Source organism: Canis lupus, chromosome 4, assembly GCF_048164855.1.
Source record: "Canis lupus baileyi chromosome 4, mCanLup2.hap1, whole genome shotgun sequence".
Taxonomy (NCBI): domain Eukaryota; kingdom Metazoa; phylum Chordata; class Mammalia; order Carnivora; family Canidae; genus Canis; species Canis lupus.
Genome location: NC_132841.1, coordinates 8,807,339 through 8,831,724, shown reverse-complemented (window position 1 = coordinate 8,831,724; position 24,386 = coordinate 8,807,339). Strand labels below are relative to the sequence as shown.

Sequence of the window (24,386 nt, the reverse complement as noted above, 5' to 3'; positions counted from 1 at the left end):
AAGAACAAAATGCTGCCTCTTCCATGATAGAAGAGGTCCGATGTAATCAACCTGCCACCAAATAGCAAGCCGGCTGATCACCTTGGGGAATGGTGCCGTATCATTTGTCCCTGGCACGTTGGACACTCAGCAGTGGCCATAGTGAGCTTGGCCTTGGCGAGTAGAAATCTATGCTTATAGCAGCAACATCCACAATAGCCAAACTGTGGAAGGAGCCTCGATGTCCATCGACAGATGAATGGATAAAGAAGATGTGGTCTATGTATACAATGGAATATTCCTCAGCCATTAGAAACGACAAATACCCACCATTTGCTTCAATGTGGATGGAACCGGAGGGTATTATGCTGAGTGAAGTAAGTCAATCGGAGAAGGACAAACATTATATGGTCTCATTCATTTGGGGAATATAAAAAATAGTGAAAGGGAATAAAGGGGAAAAGAGAGAAAATGAGTGAAAATATCAGTGAGGATGACAGAACATGAGAGACTCCTAACTCTGGGAAACGAACAAGGGGTAGTGGAAGGGGGGAGGTTGGTGGGGAGATGGGGGACTGGTGATGGGCACTGAGGGGGGCACTTGACGGGATGAGCACTGGGTGATATGCTATATGTTGGCAAATCAAACTCTAATAGTAATAATAATAATAATAATAATAATAATAATAAAAGGAATCTATGCTGCTGAGTCCACACATAGCTTCCATCCCTGCTACCTTGGGCACTTTATTCATGAGCCCATTGGGCAATGTTAAGCATGTCTGGGAAAGAGGTTGACTGGCATCCACAGAATGGGTCATCCTATCTGCTTGATGATTAAAATCCTCCTCTGCTGAAATCACCTTTTGATGAAAATTCACATGGAACATAAATATCTTCAAGTGTTTTTGCCCACTCAGAGAAGTCTATCCACATATCTCTTTCCTAGATCTATTTGTCACCAATTTTCTAGTCATGTCCCTTCCAAATCTGGCCATCCAGATAAACCATTGGCCACAGTCAATAAATTGGCATATACTTGTACCTCTGGCCACTTCTCCTTTCCAATGAACTGAATGACGAGGTTAATTGCTCAAATGTCTCCCCACTGGAAAGATTTTCCTTTACCACTGTCTTTCAGATGTTCTAGAAAGGAGCTGTCTACTTTTGGGCAGTGCCTGAATATTGTGCAGGACCATCTGTAAACCAGGCCTGATTTTTCTCTTCCTCAGTCAGCTGATCACAGGGAACTCCCCATAAGGCCACAGGTACAGGCTGGGGGAGAGGAAGTCATGTGGCAGGAGTGGGGAACATGGGTATTTGGTCCACTTGTGCCTTCGGTGTCTGCTTGAGCCCAATATCATACACCACTTCCATCTGATGATGGAGTGCAATGGCGCACGCCCAGATTTATGGTTTGTAGGTCGGACCACACCTAGTTCATGATGGGTAGCTCAGATTGCATAGTAACATGGTGGCCCATGGTTAAAGGCTAAGTCTCTATTAATGCCCAGGAGTAAGTCAGAAGCTGTTTCTCAAAATGAGAGTAGTTATCCAGGAGGATGGAAGGGCTTTCCTCCAAAATCTTAAAGGTCTGTGATGTTATCTACCTGTAGGGGCCTGACAAAGTCTCTATCAGCTTCTCCGTCACCACCGACATTTCAAGCATCACCGAATCTGCTGGATTCATCGTTGAATCTGCTTGAATATGGCCCAAGAGCCAGAGCAGCATGCATGGCAACTTGGACCTGTTGCAGAGCCTTGTCTTGTTCTTTGCTCCACTCAAATCTAGCAATTTGACAAATGGGCTCGAGGAGTGCACTCAAATGAGGAATATCTTGCTTCCAAAACCTGAAGAGGACCACAGGTGTTGTGGTTTTTGTTGCTACTATTGTTGTAGGAAGAGCCAAATACAACTTACCCTTCACCTTTGAAGGGATGCCCCACACCAGTGGACCTTTAGAAAACCCAACTGAGATAGAAGGCCCCTAAACTTTTGTCAGATTTATTTCTCACTGTCTGACATGCAAGTGTCTCACCAATAAGTATAGAGTTGTTACTTCCCACTCATAATATCCAGTCAGCATAATATCATCAGTGTACTGGGCCAGCACAGTCTCGTGGAAGGGAAAGGCACCTGTTGACTGTCAACTGTTGACTAAAGTATGATGTAGGGCTGGGGAGTGGACACCCTCCTGAGGCAGAACAATAAGGTGTACTGCTGATCTTGCCAGCTGAAAGCAGGCTGCTTTTGGTGGCCTTTACTAACAGGTATGGAGAAAAAACATTTTCCAGAGCAATAGCTGTGTACCAGGTGTTAGGAGATGTGTTAATTTGCTCAAACAATGAAACTACACCTGGCATAGCAGCTGCAGTTGGACTTGCCATCTGGTTAAGTTTATGATAATCCACTGTCATTCTCTGAGATCCATCTGTCTTCTGCCCAGGCCACGTAGGCAAGTTGAATGGGGGTGTGGCGGGAATTGCCACCCTGCCTCCTTCCAGTCCTTGATGGTGGCACTAATTTCTGCAGTCCCTCTTGCAATGCACTACTGCTTTGGTTGGCTCATTTCCTAGCTGGAGGCAGTTGTAGTGGCTTCCACTTGGCCTTTCCTAACACAAGAGCCCTCACTGCACAGGTCAGTGAGCCAATGTGGGGACTCTGCACATTGCCGAGTATGTCTATTTTGATTATGCATTCTGGAACTGGAGGAATGACTACAGGATGTGTGCAGACACCCACTGTGAAAGGGGTGTCTAAAATAAGACTCTGATCATCTGACCTCCACAAACCCCTACTGTGATTAGTGGGACACAAAGATGGTTTGGGCTTCCTGGAATTCGTGTTGGCTCAGAGCCAGGGTCCAGTCACTTCCGAAAGGTCTGATTATTTCCTTTCCCCCATTGCAGGTTCACTTTTGTAAAAGGCCACATGTCCCTTTGGGGGAGGCTAAAAAAAAGAGTAACAGGATAGAGTTTTGGCAGTGTTCCAGGTCTTTCCTCCTTCATTCGAGGAGTTCTGGATCTGTAAACTGACTCAAGTCTGGGAATTGATAGAAGGTCTGAGTCCCTCTGTTTTAACTTGGAAGCAAGTTAAGCTTTTGTTCCCTTGACCTAGAACTTTTCCGCTTAACAGATCAAGTAAGAATTTAGTAGACTTCTCATCTATTTGACTTCAGGGAACACCATGATCAAATATACCCACCTTGCCGATGGTGATTGATTGCCACCATTGGCTCCTGCCACCCTCAGATCCAGTTAACCCCATTGCACTGAAGGGTCCCAGTTCAGTGGTTGCAATTCCCACTGTAATTTCTGACCCACAGAGAAGAATGACCAAGGATACTGGGTCCCAAAGCTATTTACCGGAGTCATGGTGACAGGTGTGTCCTCAAGACCCTCCCAGAGAGCAGCTTTTACACGATAATTTCATTCCAATATTCCAATCTCCCTAAGCGCTTGGGTAGTTCCTTTACAGTATTCCAAGACAAGTCTGGCATCGCCACCTCTAGCATTTAATGTAGATCACCTCTTGGTCCATGTTTAAGTCAACTAACCGAACAAAAAGTGAGATGCCCTTCTAATCTCTCAAATTAAATCACTGACTCCAGATCTCCATTTAGTGGTCTATATCATTAAATCCAGCCTGATCCAACTTTGTGTTCCTTCCACTGTTTTCCCACATTCCTTAATATCCATATTCATAGTCATCCTGTCCCCAAACATGCTGGCTTTCAAGCGCATCTGTGTTTGCACCCACAGGGGTTTTATCTTTTATTTTATTTTAAAAAAGATTTTATTTATTTATTTATTTATTTATTATTTATTTATTTATTTATTTATTTATTTATTTATTTATTCATTCATTCATGAGAGACACAGAGACATAGGCAGAGGGAGAAGCAGGCTCGCCGCATAGATTCCGATGCGGGACTCAATCCCAGGATTCTGGGACCACACCCTGAGCCAAAGACAGAGACACTCAACCACTGAGCCACCCAGGCGTCCCGGGGTCTTATCTTTTCAAGCATCTTGGCGCTCTATTTCTAGCCAGATCCTTCCCTTTCCTCCAGAAAGGCTTCCTGACACTTTAAATACTCTCTTAGCCCTCGAATTCTGCAACATTTTTTAATGCCAACCAAGCCTCTGGCTCTCGGCATGTATATTGTTAGTTAGTTTTATACGCAGATGTTTATGTTCCCCCCTGGAGGTGAGGTCCTTAAGGACAAGAACCATTTCTGGCAGGTGCTATATGGGGTGGGGGAGGGGGTGGGGAGGTGCTCCAGCAGCCTCCTAGGTTGAACCAAAAGGAAGGGGTGAAGGACATCAGTCAGGGGCCCTAAGAGCTCCACCAGCGCCGCAGCCTGCCTGCTGGGCCGGGGGCCAACGTGGGGAGGGGCTCTGGGACCAGTCACTGCTGCCAGAAGAGTCAGAAAGTTGGATTTTCCCATCTCTGAGCAACTGCTCTGGCATCTCTCTGCCGTGTGGCCTGTCCTCGTCCCGCCTCCCCGCCCCCACCTCCTGCGTCTCTTGCACCGACCCCTCGGCCACTTCCCTACGGCGACGTCGGGGAGGCGCCCGCGCAGAGCGCACCCCGACGGCCGCCGTCTCCCCTGCACACGCGCCCTCCCCGCGCGGCTCCCCTCGCCCTCGCCCTCGCCCTCGCCCTCGCCCTCGCCCGGGGGAAGCGCTGGGGGCCCCGCCGCGCGGCCGCCTCGCCGCGGAGGAAGGCGCCTCCCCTTCGGCGTCGCCCCCCGCCCCCGCCCCACTTCCCGTCCAGCGCGCGGTCGCTTCCCCTCCGCGGGCCTGTCCGCCGCCCGGGAGCCGCGGGAGCCGCTGGGGCGCATGCTGGGCGCGGGAGCCCGAGGCGCGCCGGCCGGAGGCGGCGGCGGCCCGCGCGCAGGTAGGGGCGCGGCGGGGGCGGCGGGGAGTCCGGGCGGGGAGTCCGGGCGGGGAGTCCCGGCGGGGCCGTAGGGGCGGGGCTGCGCCTCCGCCACCACCTGGGCTCACGCGCCGCTGCGAGGCGGGGGCGACCGAGGCAGGGCGCAGGGCGCGCGGGCAGGAGAGGCTGGGTCCGGTCCCAGCCGCCCCCGCCCCTTTCCCCTCCCCCGCCCCCGCCCCCTGCGAGCCGACGGGTCCCGCGGCGGGCTCGGGCTTGGGCCGGCGCCCGCGACTCTCGGGGTCCAGCGGCCGGGACCCGGGCGGAGGGCGGCGGCGGCGGCGGCGGCGCGGAGCGCGGGCACCTCCCGAGGCGCTGCCCCGAGAGCGCTGCCGCCTCCCGCTTCCCACCGCGCCGCCCGGACGCGGGTCCCGCCGCCACCCCCGGTCAACACCCAGGGCTGGGACGGCTCGTCGCTGTCAGCAATGAGGGGGCGTCGGCCGTCGCACTGTTCGGCACCTGCGGCGGATGCAGGACTTCCCTCGCAGGGAACCGGGTTTGGAGTCGCGGTGCCCCGGGGTGTGTCCCTGCTGCGCCGGGAGGGGGCCGGGGACTCCGGACGCTTCCCCCGCCTCTTGGAACCTGGGTTTCCTCAAATGGAGGAGGGCTCGCTCCTGACCCTAACGTGTGCTCGGTTAGACACATGAGGCTCGGATAGGGACAGTCCCAAGAGCTGGGAGTTGGAGACAGTCCAGCCTGGACTCGCTCACTCCTCAGTCTACCCATTTGTAAAGTGGGGGCAGTGTCCGTGCCTCCCTCCTAGGTTATGCGGTTTCAATGTGGCAGTGAATCTGGAGCGCGGACTCCAGTGCCTGAGATACACAGTGCGCTCTGAATAACCTTAGTTCCTGTTTTTACTGAGCGAAACCTAAATAATTTGGAGTGATGTGGAAATACCAATTTGATTTGATTAACGTATAAATAGCAGAGCATTTATTTACTTATTTAAGATTTTATTTATTTATTCATGACAGACACACAGAGGAGACAGAGACACAGGCAGAGGGAGAAGCGGACTCCCTGCAGGGAGCCTGATGCGGGACTCGATCCCAGAACCCTGGGGAACCCAGCCAAAGGCAGACGCTCAACCACTGAGCCACCCAGGCGTTCCTATTTTATTAAAAAAAAATTATTAATTATTTTAGAGAGGGGAAAGGACAGGACAGTGAAAGGGAGAGAATCTCAAGTAGACTCCTTACTGAATGGAGCTGGATGGGGGCTCCATTTCGTGATCGCCCCAGATAGTGACCTGAGCTGAAATCAAGAGTCAGATGCTTAATCGACTGAGCCATCCAGGTCCCCCAGTAATGGAGTATTTTAAAAGAAACTTAATTTTATTTCATCCAGACACGGCCTCCGAAGGCTTTTTGAGGTTTTGTTGTAAATCAGTGCTACTGACCAAAAAGAGCCTGGATCTGCTTTCTGTGCTCTGTAACCTTGGGCCTCAGTTTCCTCATCTGTTTAAAAAAAAGACCAAAGACAAGAAAGGTAGGGGTAGCAATTAGTGCTTTTGGTGCTGATAGAGCTGCCTGAAGATCAAATGGGGTAGAAGATCTGAAAGTGCCTCGAAGAGTGTGAGTCACTACGCAAATATAAGACGTGACTGCTACTAGCAGGGAATAATAACATCTGCAATTTTTTAGAGCCTATAATGTGCCAGGCACTCTCAGGAATTCCTTTGATGAAATCCATCCTGAACCTTTGTGCATTGGATATTTATAATCTTCATTTTCTCTATTCAAAGCTGAGATTCAGGATTATTTTGCCTCTTTCCCAAGGTCACGTAGCAGTTTATGTAAAGCCACGATTAGAACCCTAGGGTGGGTGCCTCTGGCAAATGTGTTCTCAACCACTGGCAAAACTGAAGTTATGGAGACAAGCCGTGGTTCAGAGTAGACCTGTGTTAGATTATAGGAGATAATATATATCCTAACATGTTTAAAGAATCTGAGGGACACCTGACTGGCTCAGTCAGTAGAGCAGGTGACTCTTGATCTTAAGGTTGTGAGTTCAAGCCCCATATTGGGCATAGAGATTACTTAAAAAAAAAAAAAACATTAAAAAATAATTTCACTACATACATAAGTGTATATACTCATGAGTGAATTGTTAGCCCTGGCAGATGAGGTTTTGAAATAAACTTAATTTTTTTCATCCCTATTTTAAAATCCCATTTAAACTATTTTCTTGCACAAATAATGAAAATTTGCAGAGGGAAAAAGCATTAAGATCTTGAAAGACATATCTCGAGGATTCATTGCAAAGCTCAGACAATAAATGAAATCTCAAAAATGTTTTACTTAAACATTTAAGTTTGCCAGAACTCTTAAGGTGGCACAAGAGGTGTAAATTGGTATTGAAGCTTGCAGCGTCACGATTATCGTGCAGGGGTGGGACCCTGTATATTTCTCTAGGGACTTTACTGCTCACCTGAGATGCCCCCAGAGGGAAATGGACCTTTAGAGAAAGTCTGTGCATCCGAGGGAGAGTGAATGCCAGGTCTGTCTGCTGCAGAAACCATTCCAAAATCATTTCTTTCCCAAATGAAATTTATCTTATTATTTTTTCTTCTTCCAAAAGCACTACACAGTCATCACAGAAAGCACAGAAAACAACAAACAAGAAAAAGAACATTAAAAATCACTATGATCCCATCAATGCAGGCAAATAGCTTCACATCTCTGTTCTTGTAACCCATTTCTGTGCTTTGTTAATCAATTTAAATGTCTTAAGACTGGGATGCAAACTATTATTGTTTTGTTCAATGACAAAAGTAATACTTGCTCATTACTCAATCATCAAGACATTAATTTGGGAAATAAGTAAAGATTTATTACGTGCATTAAAACTTTTCCTTTAAAAAGATCTTAAAGATTTGATTGGAAAATGATTAGAAATTAAGTTGTTGATGTCTGAGTTTTATTGTGGTTTTGGCCAAAGTTCAATGAAAGACCTTCAGAACAAAGAGAGGGTACAGTGGTGATCTTGAAATAGTAAGATCTAAAAATCCAGTATCAAGCAAAGATTTTGAGTATAAAAATAGGTAACATTTTAAACTAATGTTATTAGAATTAGACTCATTGTTTTGATAATCATGATAATAATCAGTTTATAAGCTGGGTTCTCATACAAAGTGAGCAGAGAGCCCTGCTTCCAGACATTTTTGGCAGCCACTCCTAGGGGTGGGGACAGTCGCCTCTGGCACAGCCTAGACCACTTGTGGCCATTTTTCAGCCAGCACCATTTAGTAACATAAGACTTTTAGCCTTTGGGAGTCTTATGTTGTTTGTTCTTGATGTTAATGACTTTGTGGTAAAAATTCCTTGGTGAATGTCTTGTGCAACAATCATGCAATTTTTAAAGCGCCTGCCACAGATACTTTGACCATCCTGAATCCATTTTTTCTTTTGAAATCAGTTTACCAGCTGCTTATTTGAGCGGACTGCAATCAGTTTCCAAGTTTTCACAGCAAGTGGAAGAACTGTGGCTGACCAATGAATATTATATATATATTTGGCTTTGAAAGGCAGTCAGGAGCCTACATGCTGTGCTCAGTGGCTGGCATGATCCCTGGTTTGGTGTCTGCTCTCCTCACCCTGCCCTCCTTCTTTTTGGTCACTTGTCTACTGTCATAGCTCAGAAATAGATGGTTGAGATTTTGGGGCTTCCTCTAATCACTAGGGTCACTGGTCATCAAGTGTTATAATCAGAATCCCAGAATTTATTGCTGGATGAAGTTTCAAAAGATCAATTGGTTAAACCTCTTGAGTTCTGGCAGGTGAGGCATTGACAAGTGCATTCACCAAGTGCAGATGCTGAGAACTATATATCTGGTAGTTAGGGGCAGGAGACCTGGTCACAAATGAAGTGATTGAAATAAATAGGCCAGGATTATCTTTCTCTTGTCAACTTCAGGTTAGTTTCCCAGCCACGTTGCCTTGTGCTTATCCGTTTAAAATACATGGACAAAATTCTATCTGTTGAACTCTAAAGTTTGCTTGTCATGGTAGGACTTTTCCCCTTTATTTGCTGATCCATTTGAACTCTGAGAGAAATGCAATAAAGACAGTAAACTCCTTGAGGTACAAGATACAAATCTCTGAGGATAAGTCATATATCAGAGAGTACTGACAGTCTGAGTGGCAGTAGAGGTCACAGAGTCTGGCCTGCTTAGTTTACAGGTGAAAGGGTGAAAGATGGCAGAGGAATGAGTATTAGAATCTGGGTCCTCTTCTCTTACTGAGAGCTATTTCCAGTAAGCTTTGCTTCATTCCATAGTTTGGCAGAATTCATCACTTCTTAAAAATATTGAAAAAACCAAACTAAATCCTTATTTATTTATTTTGGAAGAGGCTGCCTTGGAAAGCAGTGTGTTCTTTTGCCATCAGAAGCATTTAAATTGGTATTGGGTCATTCTGTGGTTGAATGTAATTGAGGAGTCTGCCTGTGGGGAGGATGGCTGGATTGGGAGGATGACTTGTGGGAACACTTATAGCTCTAGGATTCTGTGATTTTTGTCCTGGAGGATTTGAACTACTGTGTGAATTTCCTATTCCCTGCTCATTGAGGTTGCACATTTTGAACCCCACCCCCAACCCCAGGTGATTCCAATTCAAGAGGCCTAGACAGCCTAGACAGTTAGTGGCACTTGAACTTCCCAGGGTTGCACATATCAAGGATTGATATTAATCATTAACATGATCATGTTTATCCAGGCAAACAAATGACTAGGAATAGAAACATGCATTTGACAGGTGGCCCTACATGGAGACCAATTGCATTCATAGGTTGAAAGGTGAAATATCTCAAAGTTTAATGAGTGAATTGTGTCTTGAATGTGGAACCGGAGTTTAAATTTAGTTTTATGATGTGCACACCAACCTAACTTTTCTTTTTCATACTTGTTGTCTCTTAATTTATGAGTGGATTGATAAGATGATTTGGCGTAATTAATAGGCTTAATTTATGGCACAGTAGAATGTATGTGTTTTGCATTTACAAGTGAAAGCATGCCTCATCTTACTCAAGCACTGATGGGAAAAGGAGGATTATTTTACAGGGGTCAAATGAGAAAAGATGTCAATATAGACATAAATTGGGGTTCTCCTGTTTCTAATAAACTGGACAGTTAGAATTGCAAAAGCTGTTTTGTAATTACAAATCCTCTGATGAAAAATGTTTGTATATTTCAGCATGATTCTTAATATTTCCCTAATGCTTTTCTTCATAGCCACGGGTCAGACAGAGTGGAATACAAGATAGCTGTCCTTGGGCGGAGATAATCCACATTCAATTCAAACAATAGATTTGGAGACCTTTAATTACCTTGACTTTTTTTTTTTTTGAGATATAATTTACATACATTTTATGAGTTTTAGATATACAACATAATGATTTGATATTTGTGAATATTGTGAAATGACTAGTTAACATCCTTCACCACACGTAGTTACAAAATTTTCTTTTTCTTGTGAAAATTTTAAGAACTTTTAGGATCTACTTTTAAGATCATTTGAGATCTACCTTGACTATCAATCCTTTTGTCTCCCTTTGTCTGCTTATAGAATTCTCTTCTAGGACATTAGGTCATCCACTGAATTGTTAATTCAGGAGTATTTATTTAATGTATGCTACACATGGCACAGCATGTTGTTTAAAGATGTATTAGATTGTCCTCACGGATTATCCAGTCTGGAAAGAAGATGTAGCAAAACCTGGTGTACTTTCCAGGTGATTGAAGGCAACCCTTCCAGTTTAACAACCACTCCTAGGATGCTTCTTTGTAGGGTGTCTCAGGGATTCCCTATGTCTTCCCAGTCTTGACACAGATCTATCAGAATTTCTCTGCTCCATAAAGTTTTCCGGTCAGCCTCACACTGCTGCCATGATAATCTTCCCAAAGCACAGATCTGATTAGGTTACTATTACTCAGTGCAAAGATTCATTGTCCCACAAGAAAATTCTCAGCATTCCTTGCCAGGCCTTCCATAAACTGGCCCCTAAATCCCTAAAACTGACACTGGCTCTTTTATTACACACATTATTCAGCCACCAAAAATACTATGGAATCTATCTCCCTCCTGCCCCCATCAATCTCTACACATCAAAATATTATCCCTCATTTAAGATCTAGCCAGTAAAACTTCTCAGCCTTCCCTGGTCTTCTAGAGTCATCCACTTCTTTCTCTCTTCTTCTGTTATAGTTTGTTATGTATTCCACCTGTTTTTCTGACTCTATTGTGAACTCCTTCAGCTCAAGGAAGGAGTCTGGTGTATTTCCTTACCTCCTCATCTGTGTAGTATGCTTATAGTTTTCTCCACTCTCACTGAATTGAATTAAACTCTTTATTATATTTTAGATGGACTAATCCAGTGTATAGATTAATCACATCTGTTATTTGTATATCTTTCAAAACCAATCAAGAGTTTTACAAGTTCAGTTCAGTTCGATTTTTTATTGAGATGCACAAACCACATCGCCAGATTCTTGTAACAATTTCAGGTAAGAAAAAATGTAGAATATGTCCATACCCTTGAGAAGCTTATAGTTCAGTGGAGAATAGAGAATGGATTCTTGGGAAGTTTCTGGATGTTGTTTCATCAGAATGATGGGGCATTGTAATACAGCAAAATCAAGTATTTGAAGTATTATGAAGTAGTTAGCACCTAGTAGATGCCCAGTGAATATTATACAGGGTGGATGGATGAATAGGGGGAAGAAGAAAGGAGGAATCCTTTAGTTTATAATTTATCAATTGCAGTGTTTACTTCAAGGTATAATAATTTTGAAGATAATTTACTCAAGTATTGATTCTCACGCTTGTGTATAAAATGTGTTGCTCTTCATCTAGGAAGAGACATACTAGGTCTCCATCTGTAGAAATTGCATTAATTTCCTGGCTGTGGTGTTGTGTTTGCTTCATTTCATCAGCATTCTCTTCTCAGGCAAGCTCTGTTCTGAGGACACACATTTCCCCGGGGTGGGGGTGGGGGAGGACTTCAGCTGTCTGGGGACGGTGATGAAGGGGACTGTCTCACACTGATTCAGCACTTATGATCTCATTCTCTACCCGGATAGCCAGTTGGCCTGGGCTTATAGGATGAGTTCTGAACTATTTCTCAACCATGTGGCTTTTGTGTGTCTTTCTTCACTTGATTTTAAATAGCAATTTGAATTGAAAAATGGATAAATTCTATGATTTTAGTCCAACAGTTATATTTCCTTACTCTTTGATTTGGGATTGCCTAGTGCATTTATTCAAATATTAATAGTTTTAGAAACTTTTTTGAAAAGCCTAAGGTGATATATAAGGAAAAGCATTGATATTACTTCTATTTTTCCCATCTTGCTGAGGTAGACTAGGGCTCAGTGGAAATAAAGTGAGACATTCCAAGGGGTTGCTTTATCTTAGGCTAATCTTGGGATGAATTTATATTGACATTACTCTTAAATTTGTATCCTGCTTTTTAATGAACAAATGATCCCCCTCTTTTTAAGCAATATTCTATTCACACTTGGAGACTGCCTTTTCCACTAAAATGAGTAATTATTAATCATTACAGAGCTGGGGAAGGGGCGAATCAACCATGAATTTACTATAGAGAAATATTCTCTTTTGGTTATGCCTTTGCATTAGCTTGGGCTGAATTTCTTGAGGGCAGACCTAATCTTATTTATCTTCTTATCATTTTTGTTAGACCTGAGGTAAGAATAAAGACTTATTGAGTTGCATTGGTTTAAAGTAACATGTGTAATATGGCCCCGGTGCCATATGGGAGAATTGCTTCCCAACCAGTGGTGGCTGAGAGAATCTTAGGCAGTGGTTGCATTAGAAAGGAGAGGATAGGGGACTTGTTTTAAAGTTGCTTTTACATGAGGGTACCTGGCTGGCACAGTTGGTTAAGTCTCCACTTCTAGGTTTTGGCTGGGGTGGTGATCTCAGGGTCATGGGATAGAGCCCTGCATCCACCCCAGGGTTGGGCTCTGTGCTCAGTCTGGAAGCTGCTAAAGTTTTTTTCCTCCTTCTCCATCTGCCCCTCCTCCCTGCTCTCTCTCTTTCTTTAAAATAAATAAATCAATTGAAAAGAAAAAGAATAAAGTTGCTTTTACATGCAGGCACACTCTTTATACATCAATACAAATCGTGAAAATTTCTAAAGGTGTTTCCATTCACACATTTCACAGAGGAAGAACGTTAGCTGCCCATATATATCAAAGCACATTATCATGACTTTTGCCTGGAGTGGCTTTAGAAGACTGTGAAGCATGAGGGGTGGGGGTGGTGCTACAGCATCCTCCAAGCTAACCCTTGCCCTTGCTTGGCATCGCCACTGCTCCCAGCACCTCCTACATTCTATTGTCAGGATGTTCATCACTTATGATGTATTGTGAATTGCTGAAACATCAGACAAATGCATCTCCTCATGGAAGTGCAGAGATGCATTGCCAAGGCAAATTTCATTTAAATTGTGATCAGAATACTTCAGGTTATTTGTTGTTGTGGATGTAGTGATGGCTAGCCATCAGTGGTCAGGTGGCCAGATGGAAAGGACACTGGACTAGGAGTTGGACAATTGCAGGTTCCTTAATCTCTCTGGATCTCAGTGTCCTCCCTTGTGGAAACGGGGCTGGGGACAGGGCAGATGAGATCAGGCCCTCAGTGTAGAATTATGGTCACATCATTTTTATAAGAGCTCATCACAATCTGTAATATTTGTGTACAGAATTGCTTTTGTTACAGGACATCTGTGTTACCTATGATCTCAGTTTGCCTTGTAGCTTGTCTCTCACACCCTGATCTGAGTCCTTGATCCCTTAAGTAAATCACATTAGTGTTTCTGTAGCCAAATAGATGCCTGTTCCCAGAACTAAGTGGAATAAATAAAGAGCCTTGATCGCTTTGCATCTGTGCACATGAGGTTTGCCACCGTGTGAGTTCAGTCAGATCAGATGGCTGCCAGGGGAAGGAGAGAAAGCTTGTGTGGTTCTCAGACAGAGACTCTGGGTTTTGGGATGCTAGATGATCCATCACCACCTTGTACATAGTACTTGTTGTAGTTTTGCACCACCCCACTCCCCGAGTTCTTCCTCCTTCATTTCCAGTTCTTTGCTGATTGCATCATCTCTACTGTTTCCGAGATGGGCTGCTGATAAGCTGTCACCAAGCCCAGTGCTGCACAAGAGGTGGGCAGTGGGACATGTCACAGGGAAGATAGGAACAAGACCTCTTGGAGGGTGTATTGTTCAGTCCAGCTTAAGCATGTTTCCCCGAGTAGGAGTGCAGATGGTCCCTGCACACGGCAGCCTGGGCAGTCTGCTCTGGAGGGCAGGGAGGTTCCTGTACTCAGCTTCCAAGACCGTGTGCTCACTAGGCCTCCCTGGTTTTCGATTCTTGATCTGACACTTGGGTTCTTTGTGCTGTGCCCAGCACTTTGGGAGGGCCACATTGTATAGACTGCCTTGCACTAGTTGTGATTCTTCTCTTGATGCTGCCTCTTGGATTAATCCTTCTATTGCCACATTTTGCAGTCTGAGGGATGCTTCCCGGACTCTGGAGGTGTTCCTGGGGGGCTGTTCTCAGAAGGAGCATGGGACGACTGCTGTCACCCACAGGCCTGCAGAGGAGAGGGTTGACACTGTCAAGATGCCCCCTTAAACGCACACCACCTGTACTCAAGGTGAGCAGGTCCTTTGGCAGGTGTGATGTTGTTCTGGGCTCCAAGCACTGGAGAGTTGCTTGTGATAAGGCTTTGTGTGGATGATTAGCACCAAGTGCATCTCGAAGAGTGAAGGTTGCATGACAGAGCATACTGGGTTGGCTCTGCAAAGGGATTCTGGTCCGGACCCAGTCCATCTTTGCTTTCTCAAGGTGTAATTTAATTTTGGTTTTGTCTTTATAAAGTTTTCATCTGTATGAAATGTAAGGTCCGTAAGATTCTCCATTAGGACATCGCGTTCTGGTGTCTTCTCTGCTGGTTTGCTTTTCCTGTCGCAGAAAATTCCCCGCTCCTGCTGCTATCATTTCACACCCAAAGAGGGCATTCTAACCTTAAAAGAAGTTCAGCTCAGCAGTGAGCCTGCCATTGCCTTTCTCTCTAAACTTAGAGTTTGCTCACTCACTTGGCTTCTCAGGTGTTTTGGCTCCAGGGAAGAAATAGTCATGGTTCACATTTATTTAATAAAACCATTATGAAAACGAACGCAACCCGAGCGCACACTGGGACAGAGCAGGACCTGGCTGCTTGCTTTCCCACCGAACCTTGCTGGGTCCCTGTAAATTTTTGGAGCTGTCACTTGTGAGCTGTTTTCACTGAGGGAGAACTTCCGTGAGGCTGGGGACTTGGCAGGCCAGCTGGCTGATCCTTTGGGTGTTCTTTCAGCATTGTCTGCAGTGAGTGTGGGAGTCAAAGGCCCTTCAGTGCAAAGATAATGCCAGCTTGTTCCCTGGAACCCTAAAGGAGCCGGAGTCAAAGGGGCTTTTTGTTTCACCGACAGAAAAACCCACAGGAAATCCCAGCTTCAGAGATTCCTATGCGGTCTCACTGTTCCATCAGATCTGACTGTGCTTAGGCCTCCTTTGAGAGAGGCAGTAACCCGTACAAAATAATAAATAAATGAAAGGATGCCATTCACGGTGGCTGGGGGTCAAGGGCACATGCCATGTACACTAGCATGCAGGTCAGGCACCTGGCTTAGACCCCAGTGCCCGGGCTCTGAGCAGTGAGCTCTTGGCTAGCAGGTTGAAGGGGATAATAGCCACATCCTACTGTTAGGGGAATCGACTGTGGTCATGTGAGTAAAGATAGGAGGACAGTGTCTCATCACAGGCACTTGTATTATTACTATTACTATTACTATTATTATTAATAAGCTCTTATTAGATTTCAAATCTCTAACAGCAGTTTTGTCACTTACTAAGTATATTCCCCTTGTCTGTAAGCTGGGCAGTGATTATGCTTATTTTGTAGGACCGATGTGAACATTACATGAGATAATGTACACAAAGGGCTTAGGGAAACAGTAGCAAGTTAAAATAGGGGGCTGCAGCCCTTAGGTGTGCAGGTGATGTCCTGCCCAGCGTCCCGGGTAAGAGGTGAGTGGGGTCCACACCCAGGCTGGGTCCCTGTCCTGAGGAAGGCCTGCCTTTTCCTAATTCATCAGCTCAGAGGGGCCACCTTTTTCTAGTCTGGTTTCCCAGGGGGGCATCTTTTCATCATTCATCACCCCGGAGGAGGTACTTTTTAAAAAATTTGCCCAGTGGTACCATATGTGCCAGCTGTGGCCCTGTCAACAAGAGAATGGTGCTATTATCAATTTAGCAGACGGGGCCTTCTGGAGGGAGTGTGTGGCCTGCTTTACCCAGCTTCATCTTGCTCACTTTGCTGTAATTTCAATGATGTGATTACCATGGTCAGAGCAACAATTTTGCCATTTCCTCAATTCTAAGTTTTTTGTAGGATTTTCCTTGAGGTCAAGAGCTATCGTCCTCCGCCTTCCAAGGCCCCCTTCCTCACCACTGCCCTGCACATGGCCTCCAGAAAGGACACAGGTTGGAAGAGATTGGGTCAGAGTGTAGGCTGGGTGCTGGTTGTTGACTCCTGGTCCCTTACCCGCCCTTCTGTGCTTTGCTCTTTACTGCTGAGGCTGGGAGTCTGAAAATGGCACATCCCTGGCTCCCTACCCGTTACTCTGTCAACAAGAGGCCCTTGTGGGACACCAGAGGCAGGAGGAAGAGAAAAGTTTCTGGATTCTGGGTTTTTCAGTGGGACAGCTGCAGACATGTGCTGTAGCAGTGGGAAGGCTGGGTGATTTGGGACTCCAATAGCCCTGACAGGGAGCCTCTTTTCCCAGGCTCCAGAGCCAACCCACACAGCCTCTTCTGCTACAGCAGACTGAGCAGGCTCCAGGACGCAGCCCAGGAGCAACAGCCTCGGCTCTCTAGCTATGATCCTTCTTCCTCCTTGTTCCTGCTTTTCCTTCTCCTTCATTCTCTAACAATTTTTTCCACACTTTTATGACCAGTGCCCTGTATTAAATGTCCTCTGGTGGGTACTTGGAGTGGTCTCACTTTTTCTACTCAGTGTATGGATTCCATGGATTCTAAATCTGTTGGGTGCTTAGGGCCTGGTGTACTCCCTAGGATCTTATAGCACATGGACCCTTCCTCTCTGTTTCATTTTCATCACACATGTCAGGGTTACTTTGATAGCCTTTAAAATAAGTTTTCAGCTCTAGCCTCTTCCTAATCACAGTGGTCAGATTAATTTTCTAAAACTCTAGTTCACTTGGGTCACACTTCTACTCCAAACCCTACGGTTTTTATGGCAGCCATTTAGCAAAGGTACAGTCACCTGTGACCTAAACCCCAATGTGAGAACACTACCAGGGACACCTCTTTGCAATCCTAGTAAGGGAGAAAGAGGGAGAAAGAGGGTCATTCCTTCACCCTGGCTGGGAGGAAGGGAGTTAGCTCAGTGATAGACACACCAGTAGTCACACTGGTATGAGGAAGATTTCAAAGCCTGCCTGTGGCTGCCTCCTCCCCTCACTGGTTTGTTTGTTTGTTTCTTTTTAAAGATTGTATTTATTTTTGAGAGAGAGCATAAGCATCAGCAGGGGGAAGGGGAAAGGGGCAGAGAGAAGGGGCAGAGGGAGAGGAGTAGCAGACTCCTTGCTGAGCAGGGAGCCCGAGACGACTTGGGGGCTTAATCCTAGGACCCGGGGATCATGACCTGAGCCAGAGGCAGAGACTTAACTGACTGAGCCACCCAGGTGCACCCCTCTCACTGGTTTCTTGTTCAAGTCCAACTGCATTGCATTGGCCCCTCTGCCTCTCCTGGAGGGCAAAGTTCAGTTTGTAAGCTCTGCCCAATATTCTGGGAAGTTTAAATCTCATATAGCTTCTTATAAACTGATGGAAATATCTGTACTGTGAAGAGTGCAGATGAGCTGTAAGCCTAGATAAGATTGCTTGGGAGGGGAGTTTTTCACCCAGAGGTTTTCTGACTTCCTTGAAGTAATGTTTTTAAGAAATTCCATATTGAAGAGGATGGGAAGATGTCTTAAGGGGAATGACTGGGACATTATGGGGTCACTTGGAAGAAAAATAATACAGGTAATGTTCAAACATAGTTTTATTGTTTCTGTATAAAAAAACCAAAATATAGGCATTGTAAAAAAAAAAAATCAAGCAACCCTGAAAAATATATCAAGAAATGATCACTGAAGTCCCACCTTCCTCACTTTTAAAGATTTTATTTATTTATTCATGAGAGGCAGACAGAGAGGCAGAGACACAGGCAGAGGGAGAAACAGGCTCCCTGCAGGAACTCGATGCTGGACTCAATCCCCGGAGCCAGGATCACACCCTGAGCCACCCAGGGGTCCCCTCACTCTTCATTCTTTAGTGAACATCCTTCTAGAAGGTTCTCAGAGCCTGTGTTATATACACATACAGTTTTATAGAAATGGGACCATGTTATATCTCGTTTTTTAACCTAATTTTATCCTACTTATTAGTATAGCACAGAAACGTTTTCATGTCAACAAATGTTGCTTTACATGATCATTTTGAATGGCTACACAGTAAGTTGCATGTTTATACTGTGATTTACTCATGCTTTTCTTAAGTTCTTGGATTTAAGATGACACTGATGCCATAGTGGATATTCCCAGATACTAGCGCCTTAAGACATCGGAAGTGTAGTTCTCTTGAAGTTCAGATTCACCCTCCATTTACTGGTGAGTGGAGGCACCGGACTTGGCTGGAGGGGCTGCTCTGCCTTACATGGCCATTACAGACTTGGGTTGACAAAGGCCCCACCACCTTTGGTATGTGGCTTCCAAAGTTGGTCTGGCCTTTGCCACCCAGCTAGCAGAGAGTGGAAAAGAGAGAAGACTTCACCAGAGGTTTTTAGGGGTGCTGCTTCTGTCCACACTCCATTGGCCAGGGTCAGTCACATGGCCACGCACAGCTGTGAGAGAGGCTGGGGATGCAGGAGACAAGGGAAAAAGGCTTGGTGAACAATGGCCAATCTCTGCCACAGCTTTCCCTTCTGGTCACCACATCCCTGTTTCACTCTTGCCCTCACATTTCCACTTACCCCTCCCAGAAGGAGACACCAGAGTCCCATGCAGCCATTGAGTCTGGATCACTCTGTCGGGTCTCTGGCTGAGGTACAGTCTTCTCTACATTCAAATGAGGATCTTCATGCTTTTGTGACTTGTGATTTAAAAAAGAAAAGTGTTATTTGCTTTCTTCCAACCTCTCTCAGTTTTCAGTGGTGGAGCAGAGACAGCATAAGAGCACTAAAAACTCCCACTTGGAGCAGGGTAAAATAGGGTATTCACAGCAGTCATGGGTGCAAAGCAATTATGAGAGCCTTTGGTAGGCAAGGTAGAGGCCTCCAACCCGGGGGAGGGAGAACTTTCTCCATTAGACCTTGATTCTGCTCTCTGGGAGGAAATCTCTTATTGATTGGTCTCCATGGTCTGTCCTGCCAAGTTCGTCTTTGTCTTTTACTCTCCATGGCAACATTTGAAGCAGTTGCTGGGGAGTCTGCCATCTTCATGAGGGTGTACAGAGCTTTTGGTGCCCTCTGTTTGGTGGCCTGAAATTTTGAAAGCTCTTACAGACTTTTAAATTTATTTAAGTTCAAGCCCGTGGTTTCTCAGGCTATACATTTCTGTCAAAAACTTAGTGGGGTTCTTTTCTGTTTTCTTCCATTAAATTCCTTATACCAATAACTAATCCCAAAGTTTTTTCCTAGACTTTATTATCAAGCTTGATTTGTTGCATTACTTTATCACCCCATGCCCTTCTTTCTCAACTAAATGGTGATTACTTTCAGGCCCGCAAGCTCAGATGGGAATGCAACACTCTTAATCTTTGCCACAGGGCTGAGACTTTGGGCCTTTGTCACTCAAGCTTCTTCAATCTTATTTCTTACTTTGATATTTACTATTTCTTTCATTTTATTTTCATTGGAAAGTTCTACTTTCCAACTCTTTCCCTAGAGCTACAATCATGGTTAAATAGTAGGTCTGCTTTTTAGTTACTGCAGGAGATGATTTTACCAAATATTTTGCCATTGCATAACTTGGGCCTCCATCTTTCCAGCCTCCCAGATCAGTTTCCTTGCTGTCCACTGCCTGATTACTAGGCCAGTGCCACTTGTTTTAGGTCATACCCTACTTTATTTAAGGCAGAAGTCACTGTATTAGTTCACCTGCTGTTGTAATGGAACAATCCTAATTCTCAGTGGCACGTCACTTTCAAAGTTCGTATCTTGCTCATATAAATTACATTTTTTAAATAATAGATTTATTTTTTATTGGTGTTCAATTTGCCAACATACAGAATAACACCCAGTGCTCATCCCGTCAAGTGCCCCCCTCAGTGCCCATCACCCATTCACTCCCACCCCCGCCCTCCTCCCCTTCCACCACCCCTAGTTCGTTTCCCAGAGTTAGGAGTCTTTATGTTCTGTCTCCCTTTCTGATATTTCCTACCCATTTCTTCTCCCTTCCCTTCTATTCCCTTTCACTATTATTTATATTCCCCAAATGAATGAGAACATATAATGTTTGTCCTTCTCCGATTGACTTAATTGACTTACATTTTGAAGCTGGGTTGTTAGTGGTGGTAAAGAGCAGGGTTCTACTCTATTTACTCATTCACGGATTCAGGTAGATCAGATCTCTGTTATCAGCACGTGGCTTCCAAAGTCACCTGGAGAGTCAACAGCTAATCAGTAGACCAAAGAAAAAAGAGTGTGGGACAACTGCAAAGAAGATTGTCATAAGCCAGTAGTGAAAGTGAAGGACATCACTTTTGTCCACAATTTTGTTGACTAGGACTCAGACTTATGGCTACACATAATTTCAAGGGAAGCTGGGAAAGGTAGTCCAACTGTGTGTCCAGGAGAAAAGGGAAATGGGCTGGTGAGCAGGTATCTGTTTCTGCTGTGGTGACTACATAGCAGAGGCTCTTCTAAAAGCCTTAATATATGAGCTCCTTTAATTCTACGTGGTAGAAGCTATTGGCATCCTCATTTTACAGATGGGAAACAGAGGCACTGGGAGATCAAATAGCTACATAGCTCCCCAAAGTTCACATAGCTACTAGTGGTGGAGACAGGAGGCCCTCAGCTCTGGACCTGCAGCCTTATTCACTACTCTAGACTGATAAAATAGAATACAGTTGAACTTAAAAGTGAAATATAAAAATGATAAAAGTGAAGATCACAGATTCAAAGATGAAAAAGAGATTTAAAAGTGATAAATTAAAAAAAATTAAAAAATTAAAAAATTAAAGAAAAATAAATAAAAGTGATAAATTTAAAAATTACATAAAATAAAGAGAAATAACTCTAATTGAGAACCTGAGATACAAACTTAAAAGAATGATACACAGCCTTCAATGTCATATTAGGATAACATGTGATAGATGAAACATAATGGAAAAAGATTAAAGAAAAGTAGAAATTAATAGTGTTTATATGTTGGTAGGAATGCAAACGGCGCAGCTACTGTGGAAAACAGTATGGAGGTTCCTCAAAAAGTTAAAAATAAAATTACCCTATGACCTAGCAATGGTACTATCAGGTATTTACCCAAAGGATACAAAAAATAATAATTCAGAAGGACACACGACCCTGATGTTTATTTTTATAGCAGCATTATCAGCAATAGCCAAATTATGGAAAGAACCCCAAAGCCCCTCAACTGATGAATGATAAGGATGTGATATATATATATATATATATATATATATATATATATGCATGCCATATGATTTCACTCATGTGGAATTTAAGAAACAAAACTAATGAATGTAGAGGGGAAAAAGAGAGAGGTAAACCAAAAAACAGACTTTTAATGATAGAGAACAAACTGAGGGTTGATGGAGAGAGGTGGGTGAGGGATGGGTGATGGATGTTAAGGAAGGCATTTGCTGTGATGAGCACTAGGTATTGTATGTAAGTGATGAATAACTAAATTCTATATCTGAAACCAGTGTTACACAATATGTTAATAAGCTAGAATTTAAATAAAATTTGGAAGAGAAAAAGAAAAAAAGTGTTTACAAAATACATATAAATTGAAATAAATCATCTGGGTGAATAAAATAGTAAAACATTATAAAGGAAGAAAAATGTTACATAAGTGAAAGTAAGTGAAAATAAAAATATTAAGAAAGACAAAGAAAACTTAAGACTCAATATTCAGTAAGATGTAATACATTTATGGCTCAAAACAAAGAAAATACAGTCACACCTCATTTTATTGTGCTTTGCAGATATTGCTTTTTTTTTTAATAAATTGAAGGTTTGTGGCAACCTTCCAATAGATGAATCTGTGGGTAACATTTTTCCAACAGTATTTGCTCTCATCATGTCTTTGTGTCACATTTTGGTAATTCTAGCAATATTTCAAACTTTCTCATTATTTTGTTATGGAGCTCTGTGATCAGTGATTACGACTTGCTGAAAACTCCGATAATGATTAGCATTTTTTAGCAATAAAGTACTTTTAAATTAAGGTATGTACATTGTTTTTTTTAGACACGAGGCATACTTAAACAGACTACAGTACAGTGTGACTACAACTTTTGTATGAATTGGGAAATCAAAAAATTCACTGGACTCGCTTTATTGAGAAATTTCGTTACTGATCTGGAATTGAGCCTGCAAGGTTGTAGAGGTATGCCTAGAGAAATTTCCTAAATGCCAAATAAGATAAAGGTTAAAATAAAAAATACAAAATGATAAATGAAATTCAAAATATAAAAATTACAAATCCTTTAGAAGACTACGGGATTGTACAAATTAACAAGAAAAGAAGAAAAATTAGTGGCAACATAAATCCTGCCCTCACATTGCTCCAATCTGAATTTATGCCTGTGATTGGGGGTCCTTAGTATTTTCAGAATTGAGAACTAGGGGGGAGGGGTAGAGGAAAGGAACGGGGGTCGTCCCTCCTTTACAGGACCTAAAATGCCTAAGTGGAATGATGTCTGCAAATTGGTAGAGTAAGAAGCTCCAAGCCCTTGTTCTCCCATGGAGATGTTCAAAAAGACAAAAACAAACACAATCAATTAGAGACTGGCTAAAATAACTTCACAGGAACTCTGGAAAATAGTCAGAGGTCTACAGCTGCTAAATGAATACCAATTAAGAAAAAACCACATTTAAAATGGTAGGTTCTATGGAATTTAAACAGTAAATGCATAAAGAATCATTATAAATATATGTTAATGAGTACTCAATATATACAGATGAAATCTGTGACATCAGTAACATAAAGGAGGATGGGGCTATGTAGAAGCAGAATTTTTTGTATGCTATAGAAGCTTAGTTGGTATCAATTCAAATTAAATTATTATAACTTTAGGATATAATATGTGATCCTTATGGCAGCGACAAAGAAAGCAACTATGGAGTACAGACAAAAGGAAACAAGAAGGAAATAAAAATATGCTGTTATAAAAAAATCAGCTAGACTCAAAGGAAGACAATAAAGGAGAAAATAAGGGACCAAAAACCTGTGAGACACGAAGACATCAAATAGCAAATGGCAGAAACAAGTTCTTCCTTCTCAGTAATTGTTTTCAATGTGAATAGATTAAATAAACTCACCAAAAGGCAGAGATTGGCAGAATGGAAAAAAGAAACCATGATCCAACTACATGCTGTCTACAGACATGTACTTTAGCTCTAAGGACATACATATGTTGAAAGTAGAAAGCGGGGCGGGGGGAAGATATTTCATGCAAATAGTAATCAAAGGAGACCTGAAACTAATATTAGACAAAATAGACTTTAAGTAAAAAAGTGTTACAGAAAACAGAGAAAGGCACTATATATTGATAAACGGCTTAATTCACCAGGAAGATGGAAGAGTTTTATATCAATATATATCTATTTATCTATGTCTATCAAATATCAGAGGTCCTAAATACAGGAAGCAAACACTGACAGATGTGAAGGGAGAAATAGTTCTGGAATGGAATGCCTGTGCAATGCAGCAAGCAGGCTAGTGCAGCCTCCTTCGTGATTTCCCATCTGTAGGCTTTCAAGCCCCTGTACTTCGTGTGAATTCTGACCTTGGCTGTGCTACTGCGATGAGTTGGTGATGAGCATCCCCACCTTGGTTGTATCATGTCCCACCCTCCTGTCTGGAGGCTTCTCTTTCCTCCAAACCCTGTCCCCTCTAGCAAGCCTTTTGCATGAGTCCAGAATAATGACTTGGATCAATTGCCCGTGGCTTACTGCATACATTTTCTCTACCACTCATTTAGCACGTTATATTTAATATTTGATACTTGTGTTTATATTTTGTCTATTTGTTCATCTCCCCAAACAAATCTTCAATTCTTTGGGGGCTAATGGTTTTTTAGTCACTGGCACTTAGCACTGTAACCTGGATGCAGAATCTTATTTTTTAATTGATTCAATAGATACCTCT

The 24,386-nt window shown here is 43.5% G+C and overlaps 1 protein-coding gene across 8 annotated transcripts in view; it reads left to right on the top strand.

Annotated features, from left to right (window-relative positions):
• The first annotated feature begins 4,802 nt into the window (after positions 1–4,802).
• Positions 4,803–24,386, top strand: part of DISC1 (DISC1 scaffold protein) — a 349,132-nt gene continuing 329,548 nt past the window's right edge. For all 8 annotated transcript variants that reach the window (XR_012029320.1, XR_012029321.1, XM_072823068.1 and 5 more), the window contains exon 1: positions 4,803–4,882. Coding sequence is in view for 6 of the 8 variants with exons in the window: in XM_072823068.1 (XP_072679169.1) it covers positions 4,825–4,882 (58 nt within the window). In the remaining 2 variants the exon portion in view is untranslated. The remainder of the gene's footprint in view (positions 4,883–24,386) is intronic.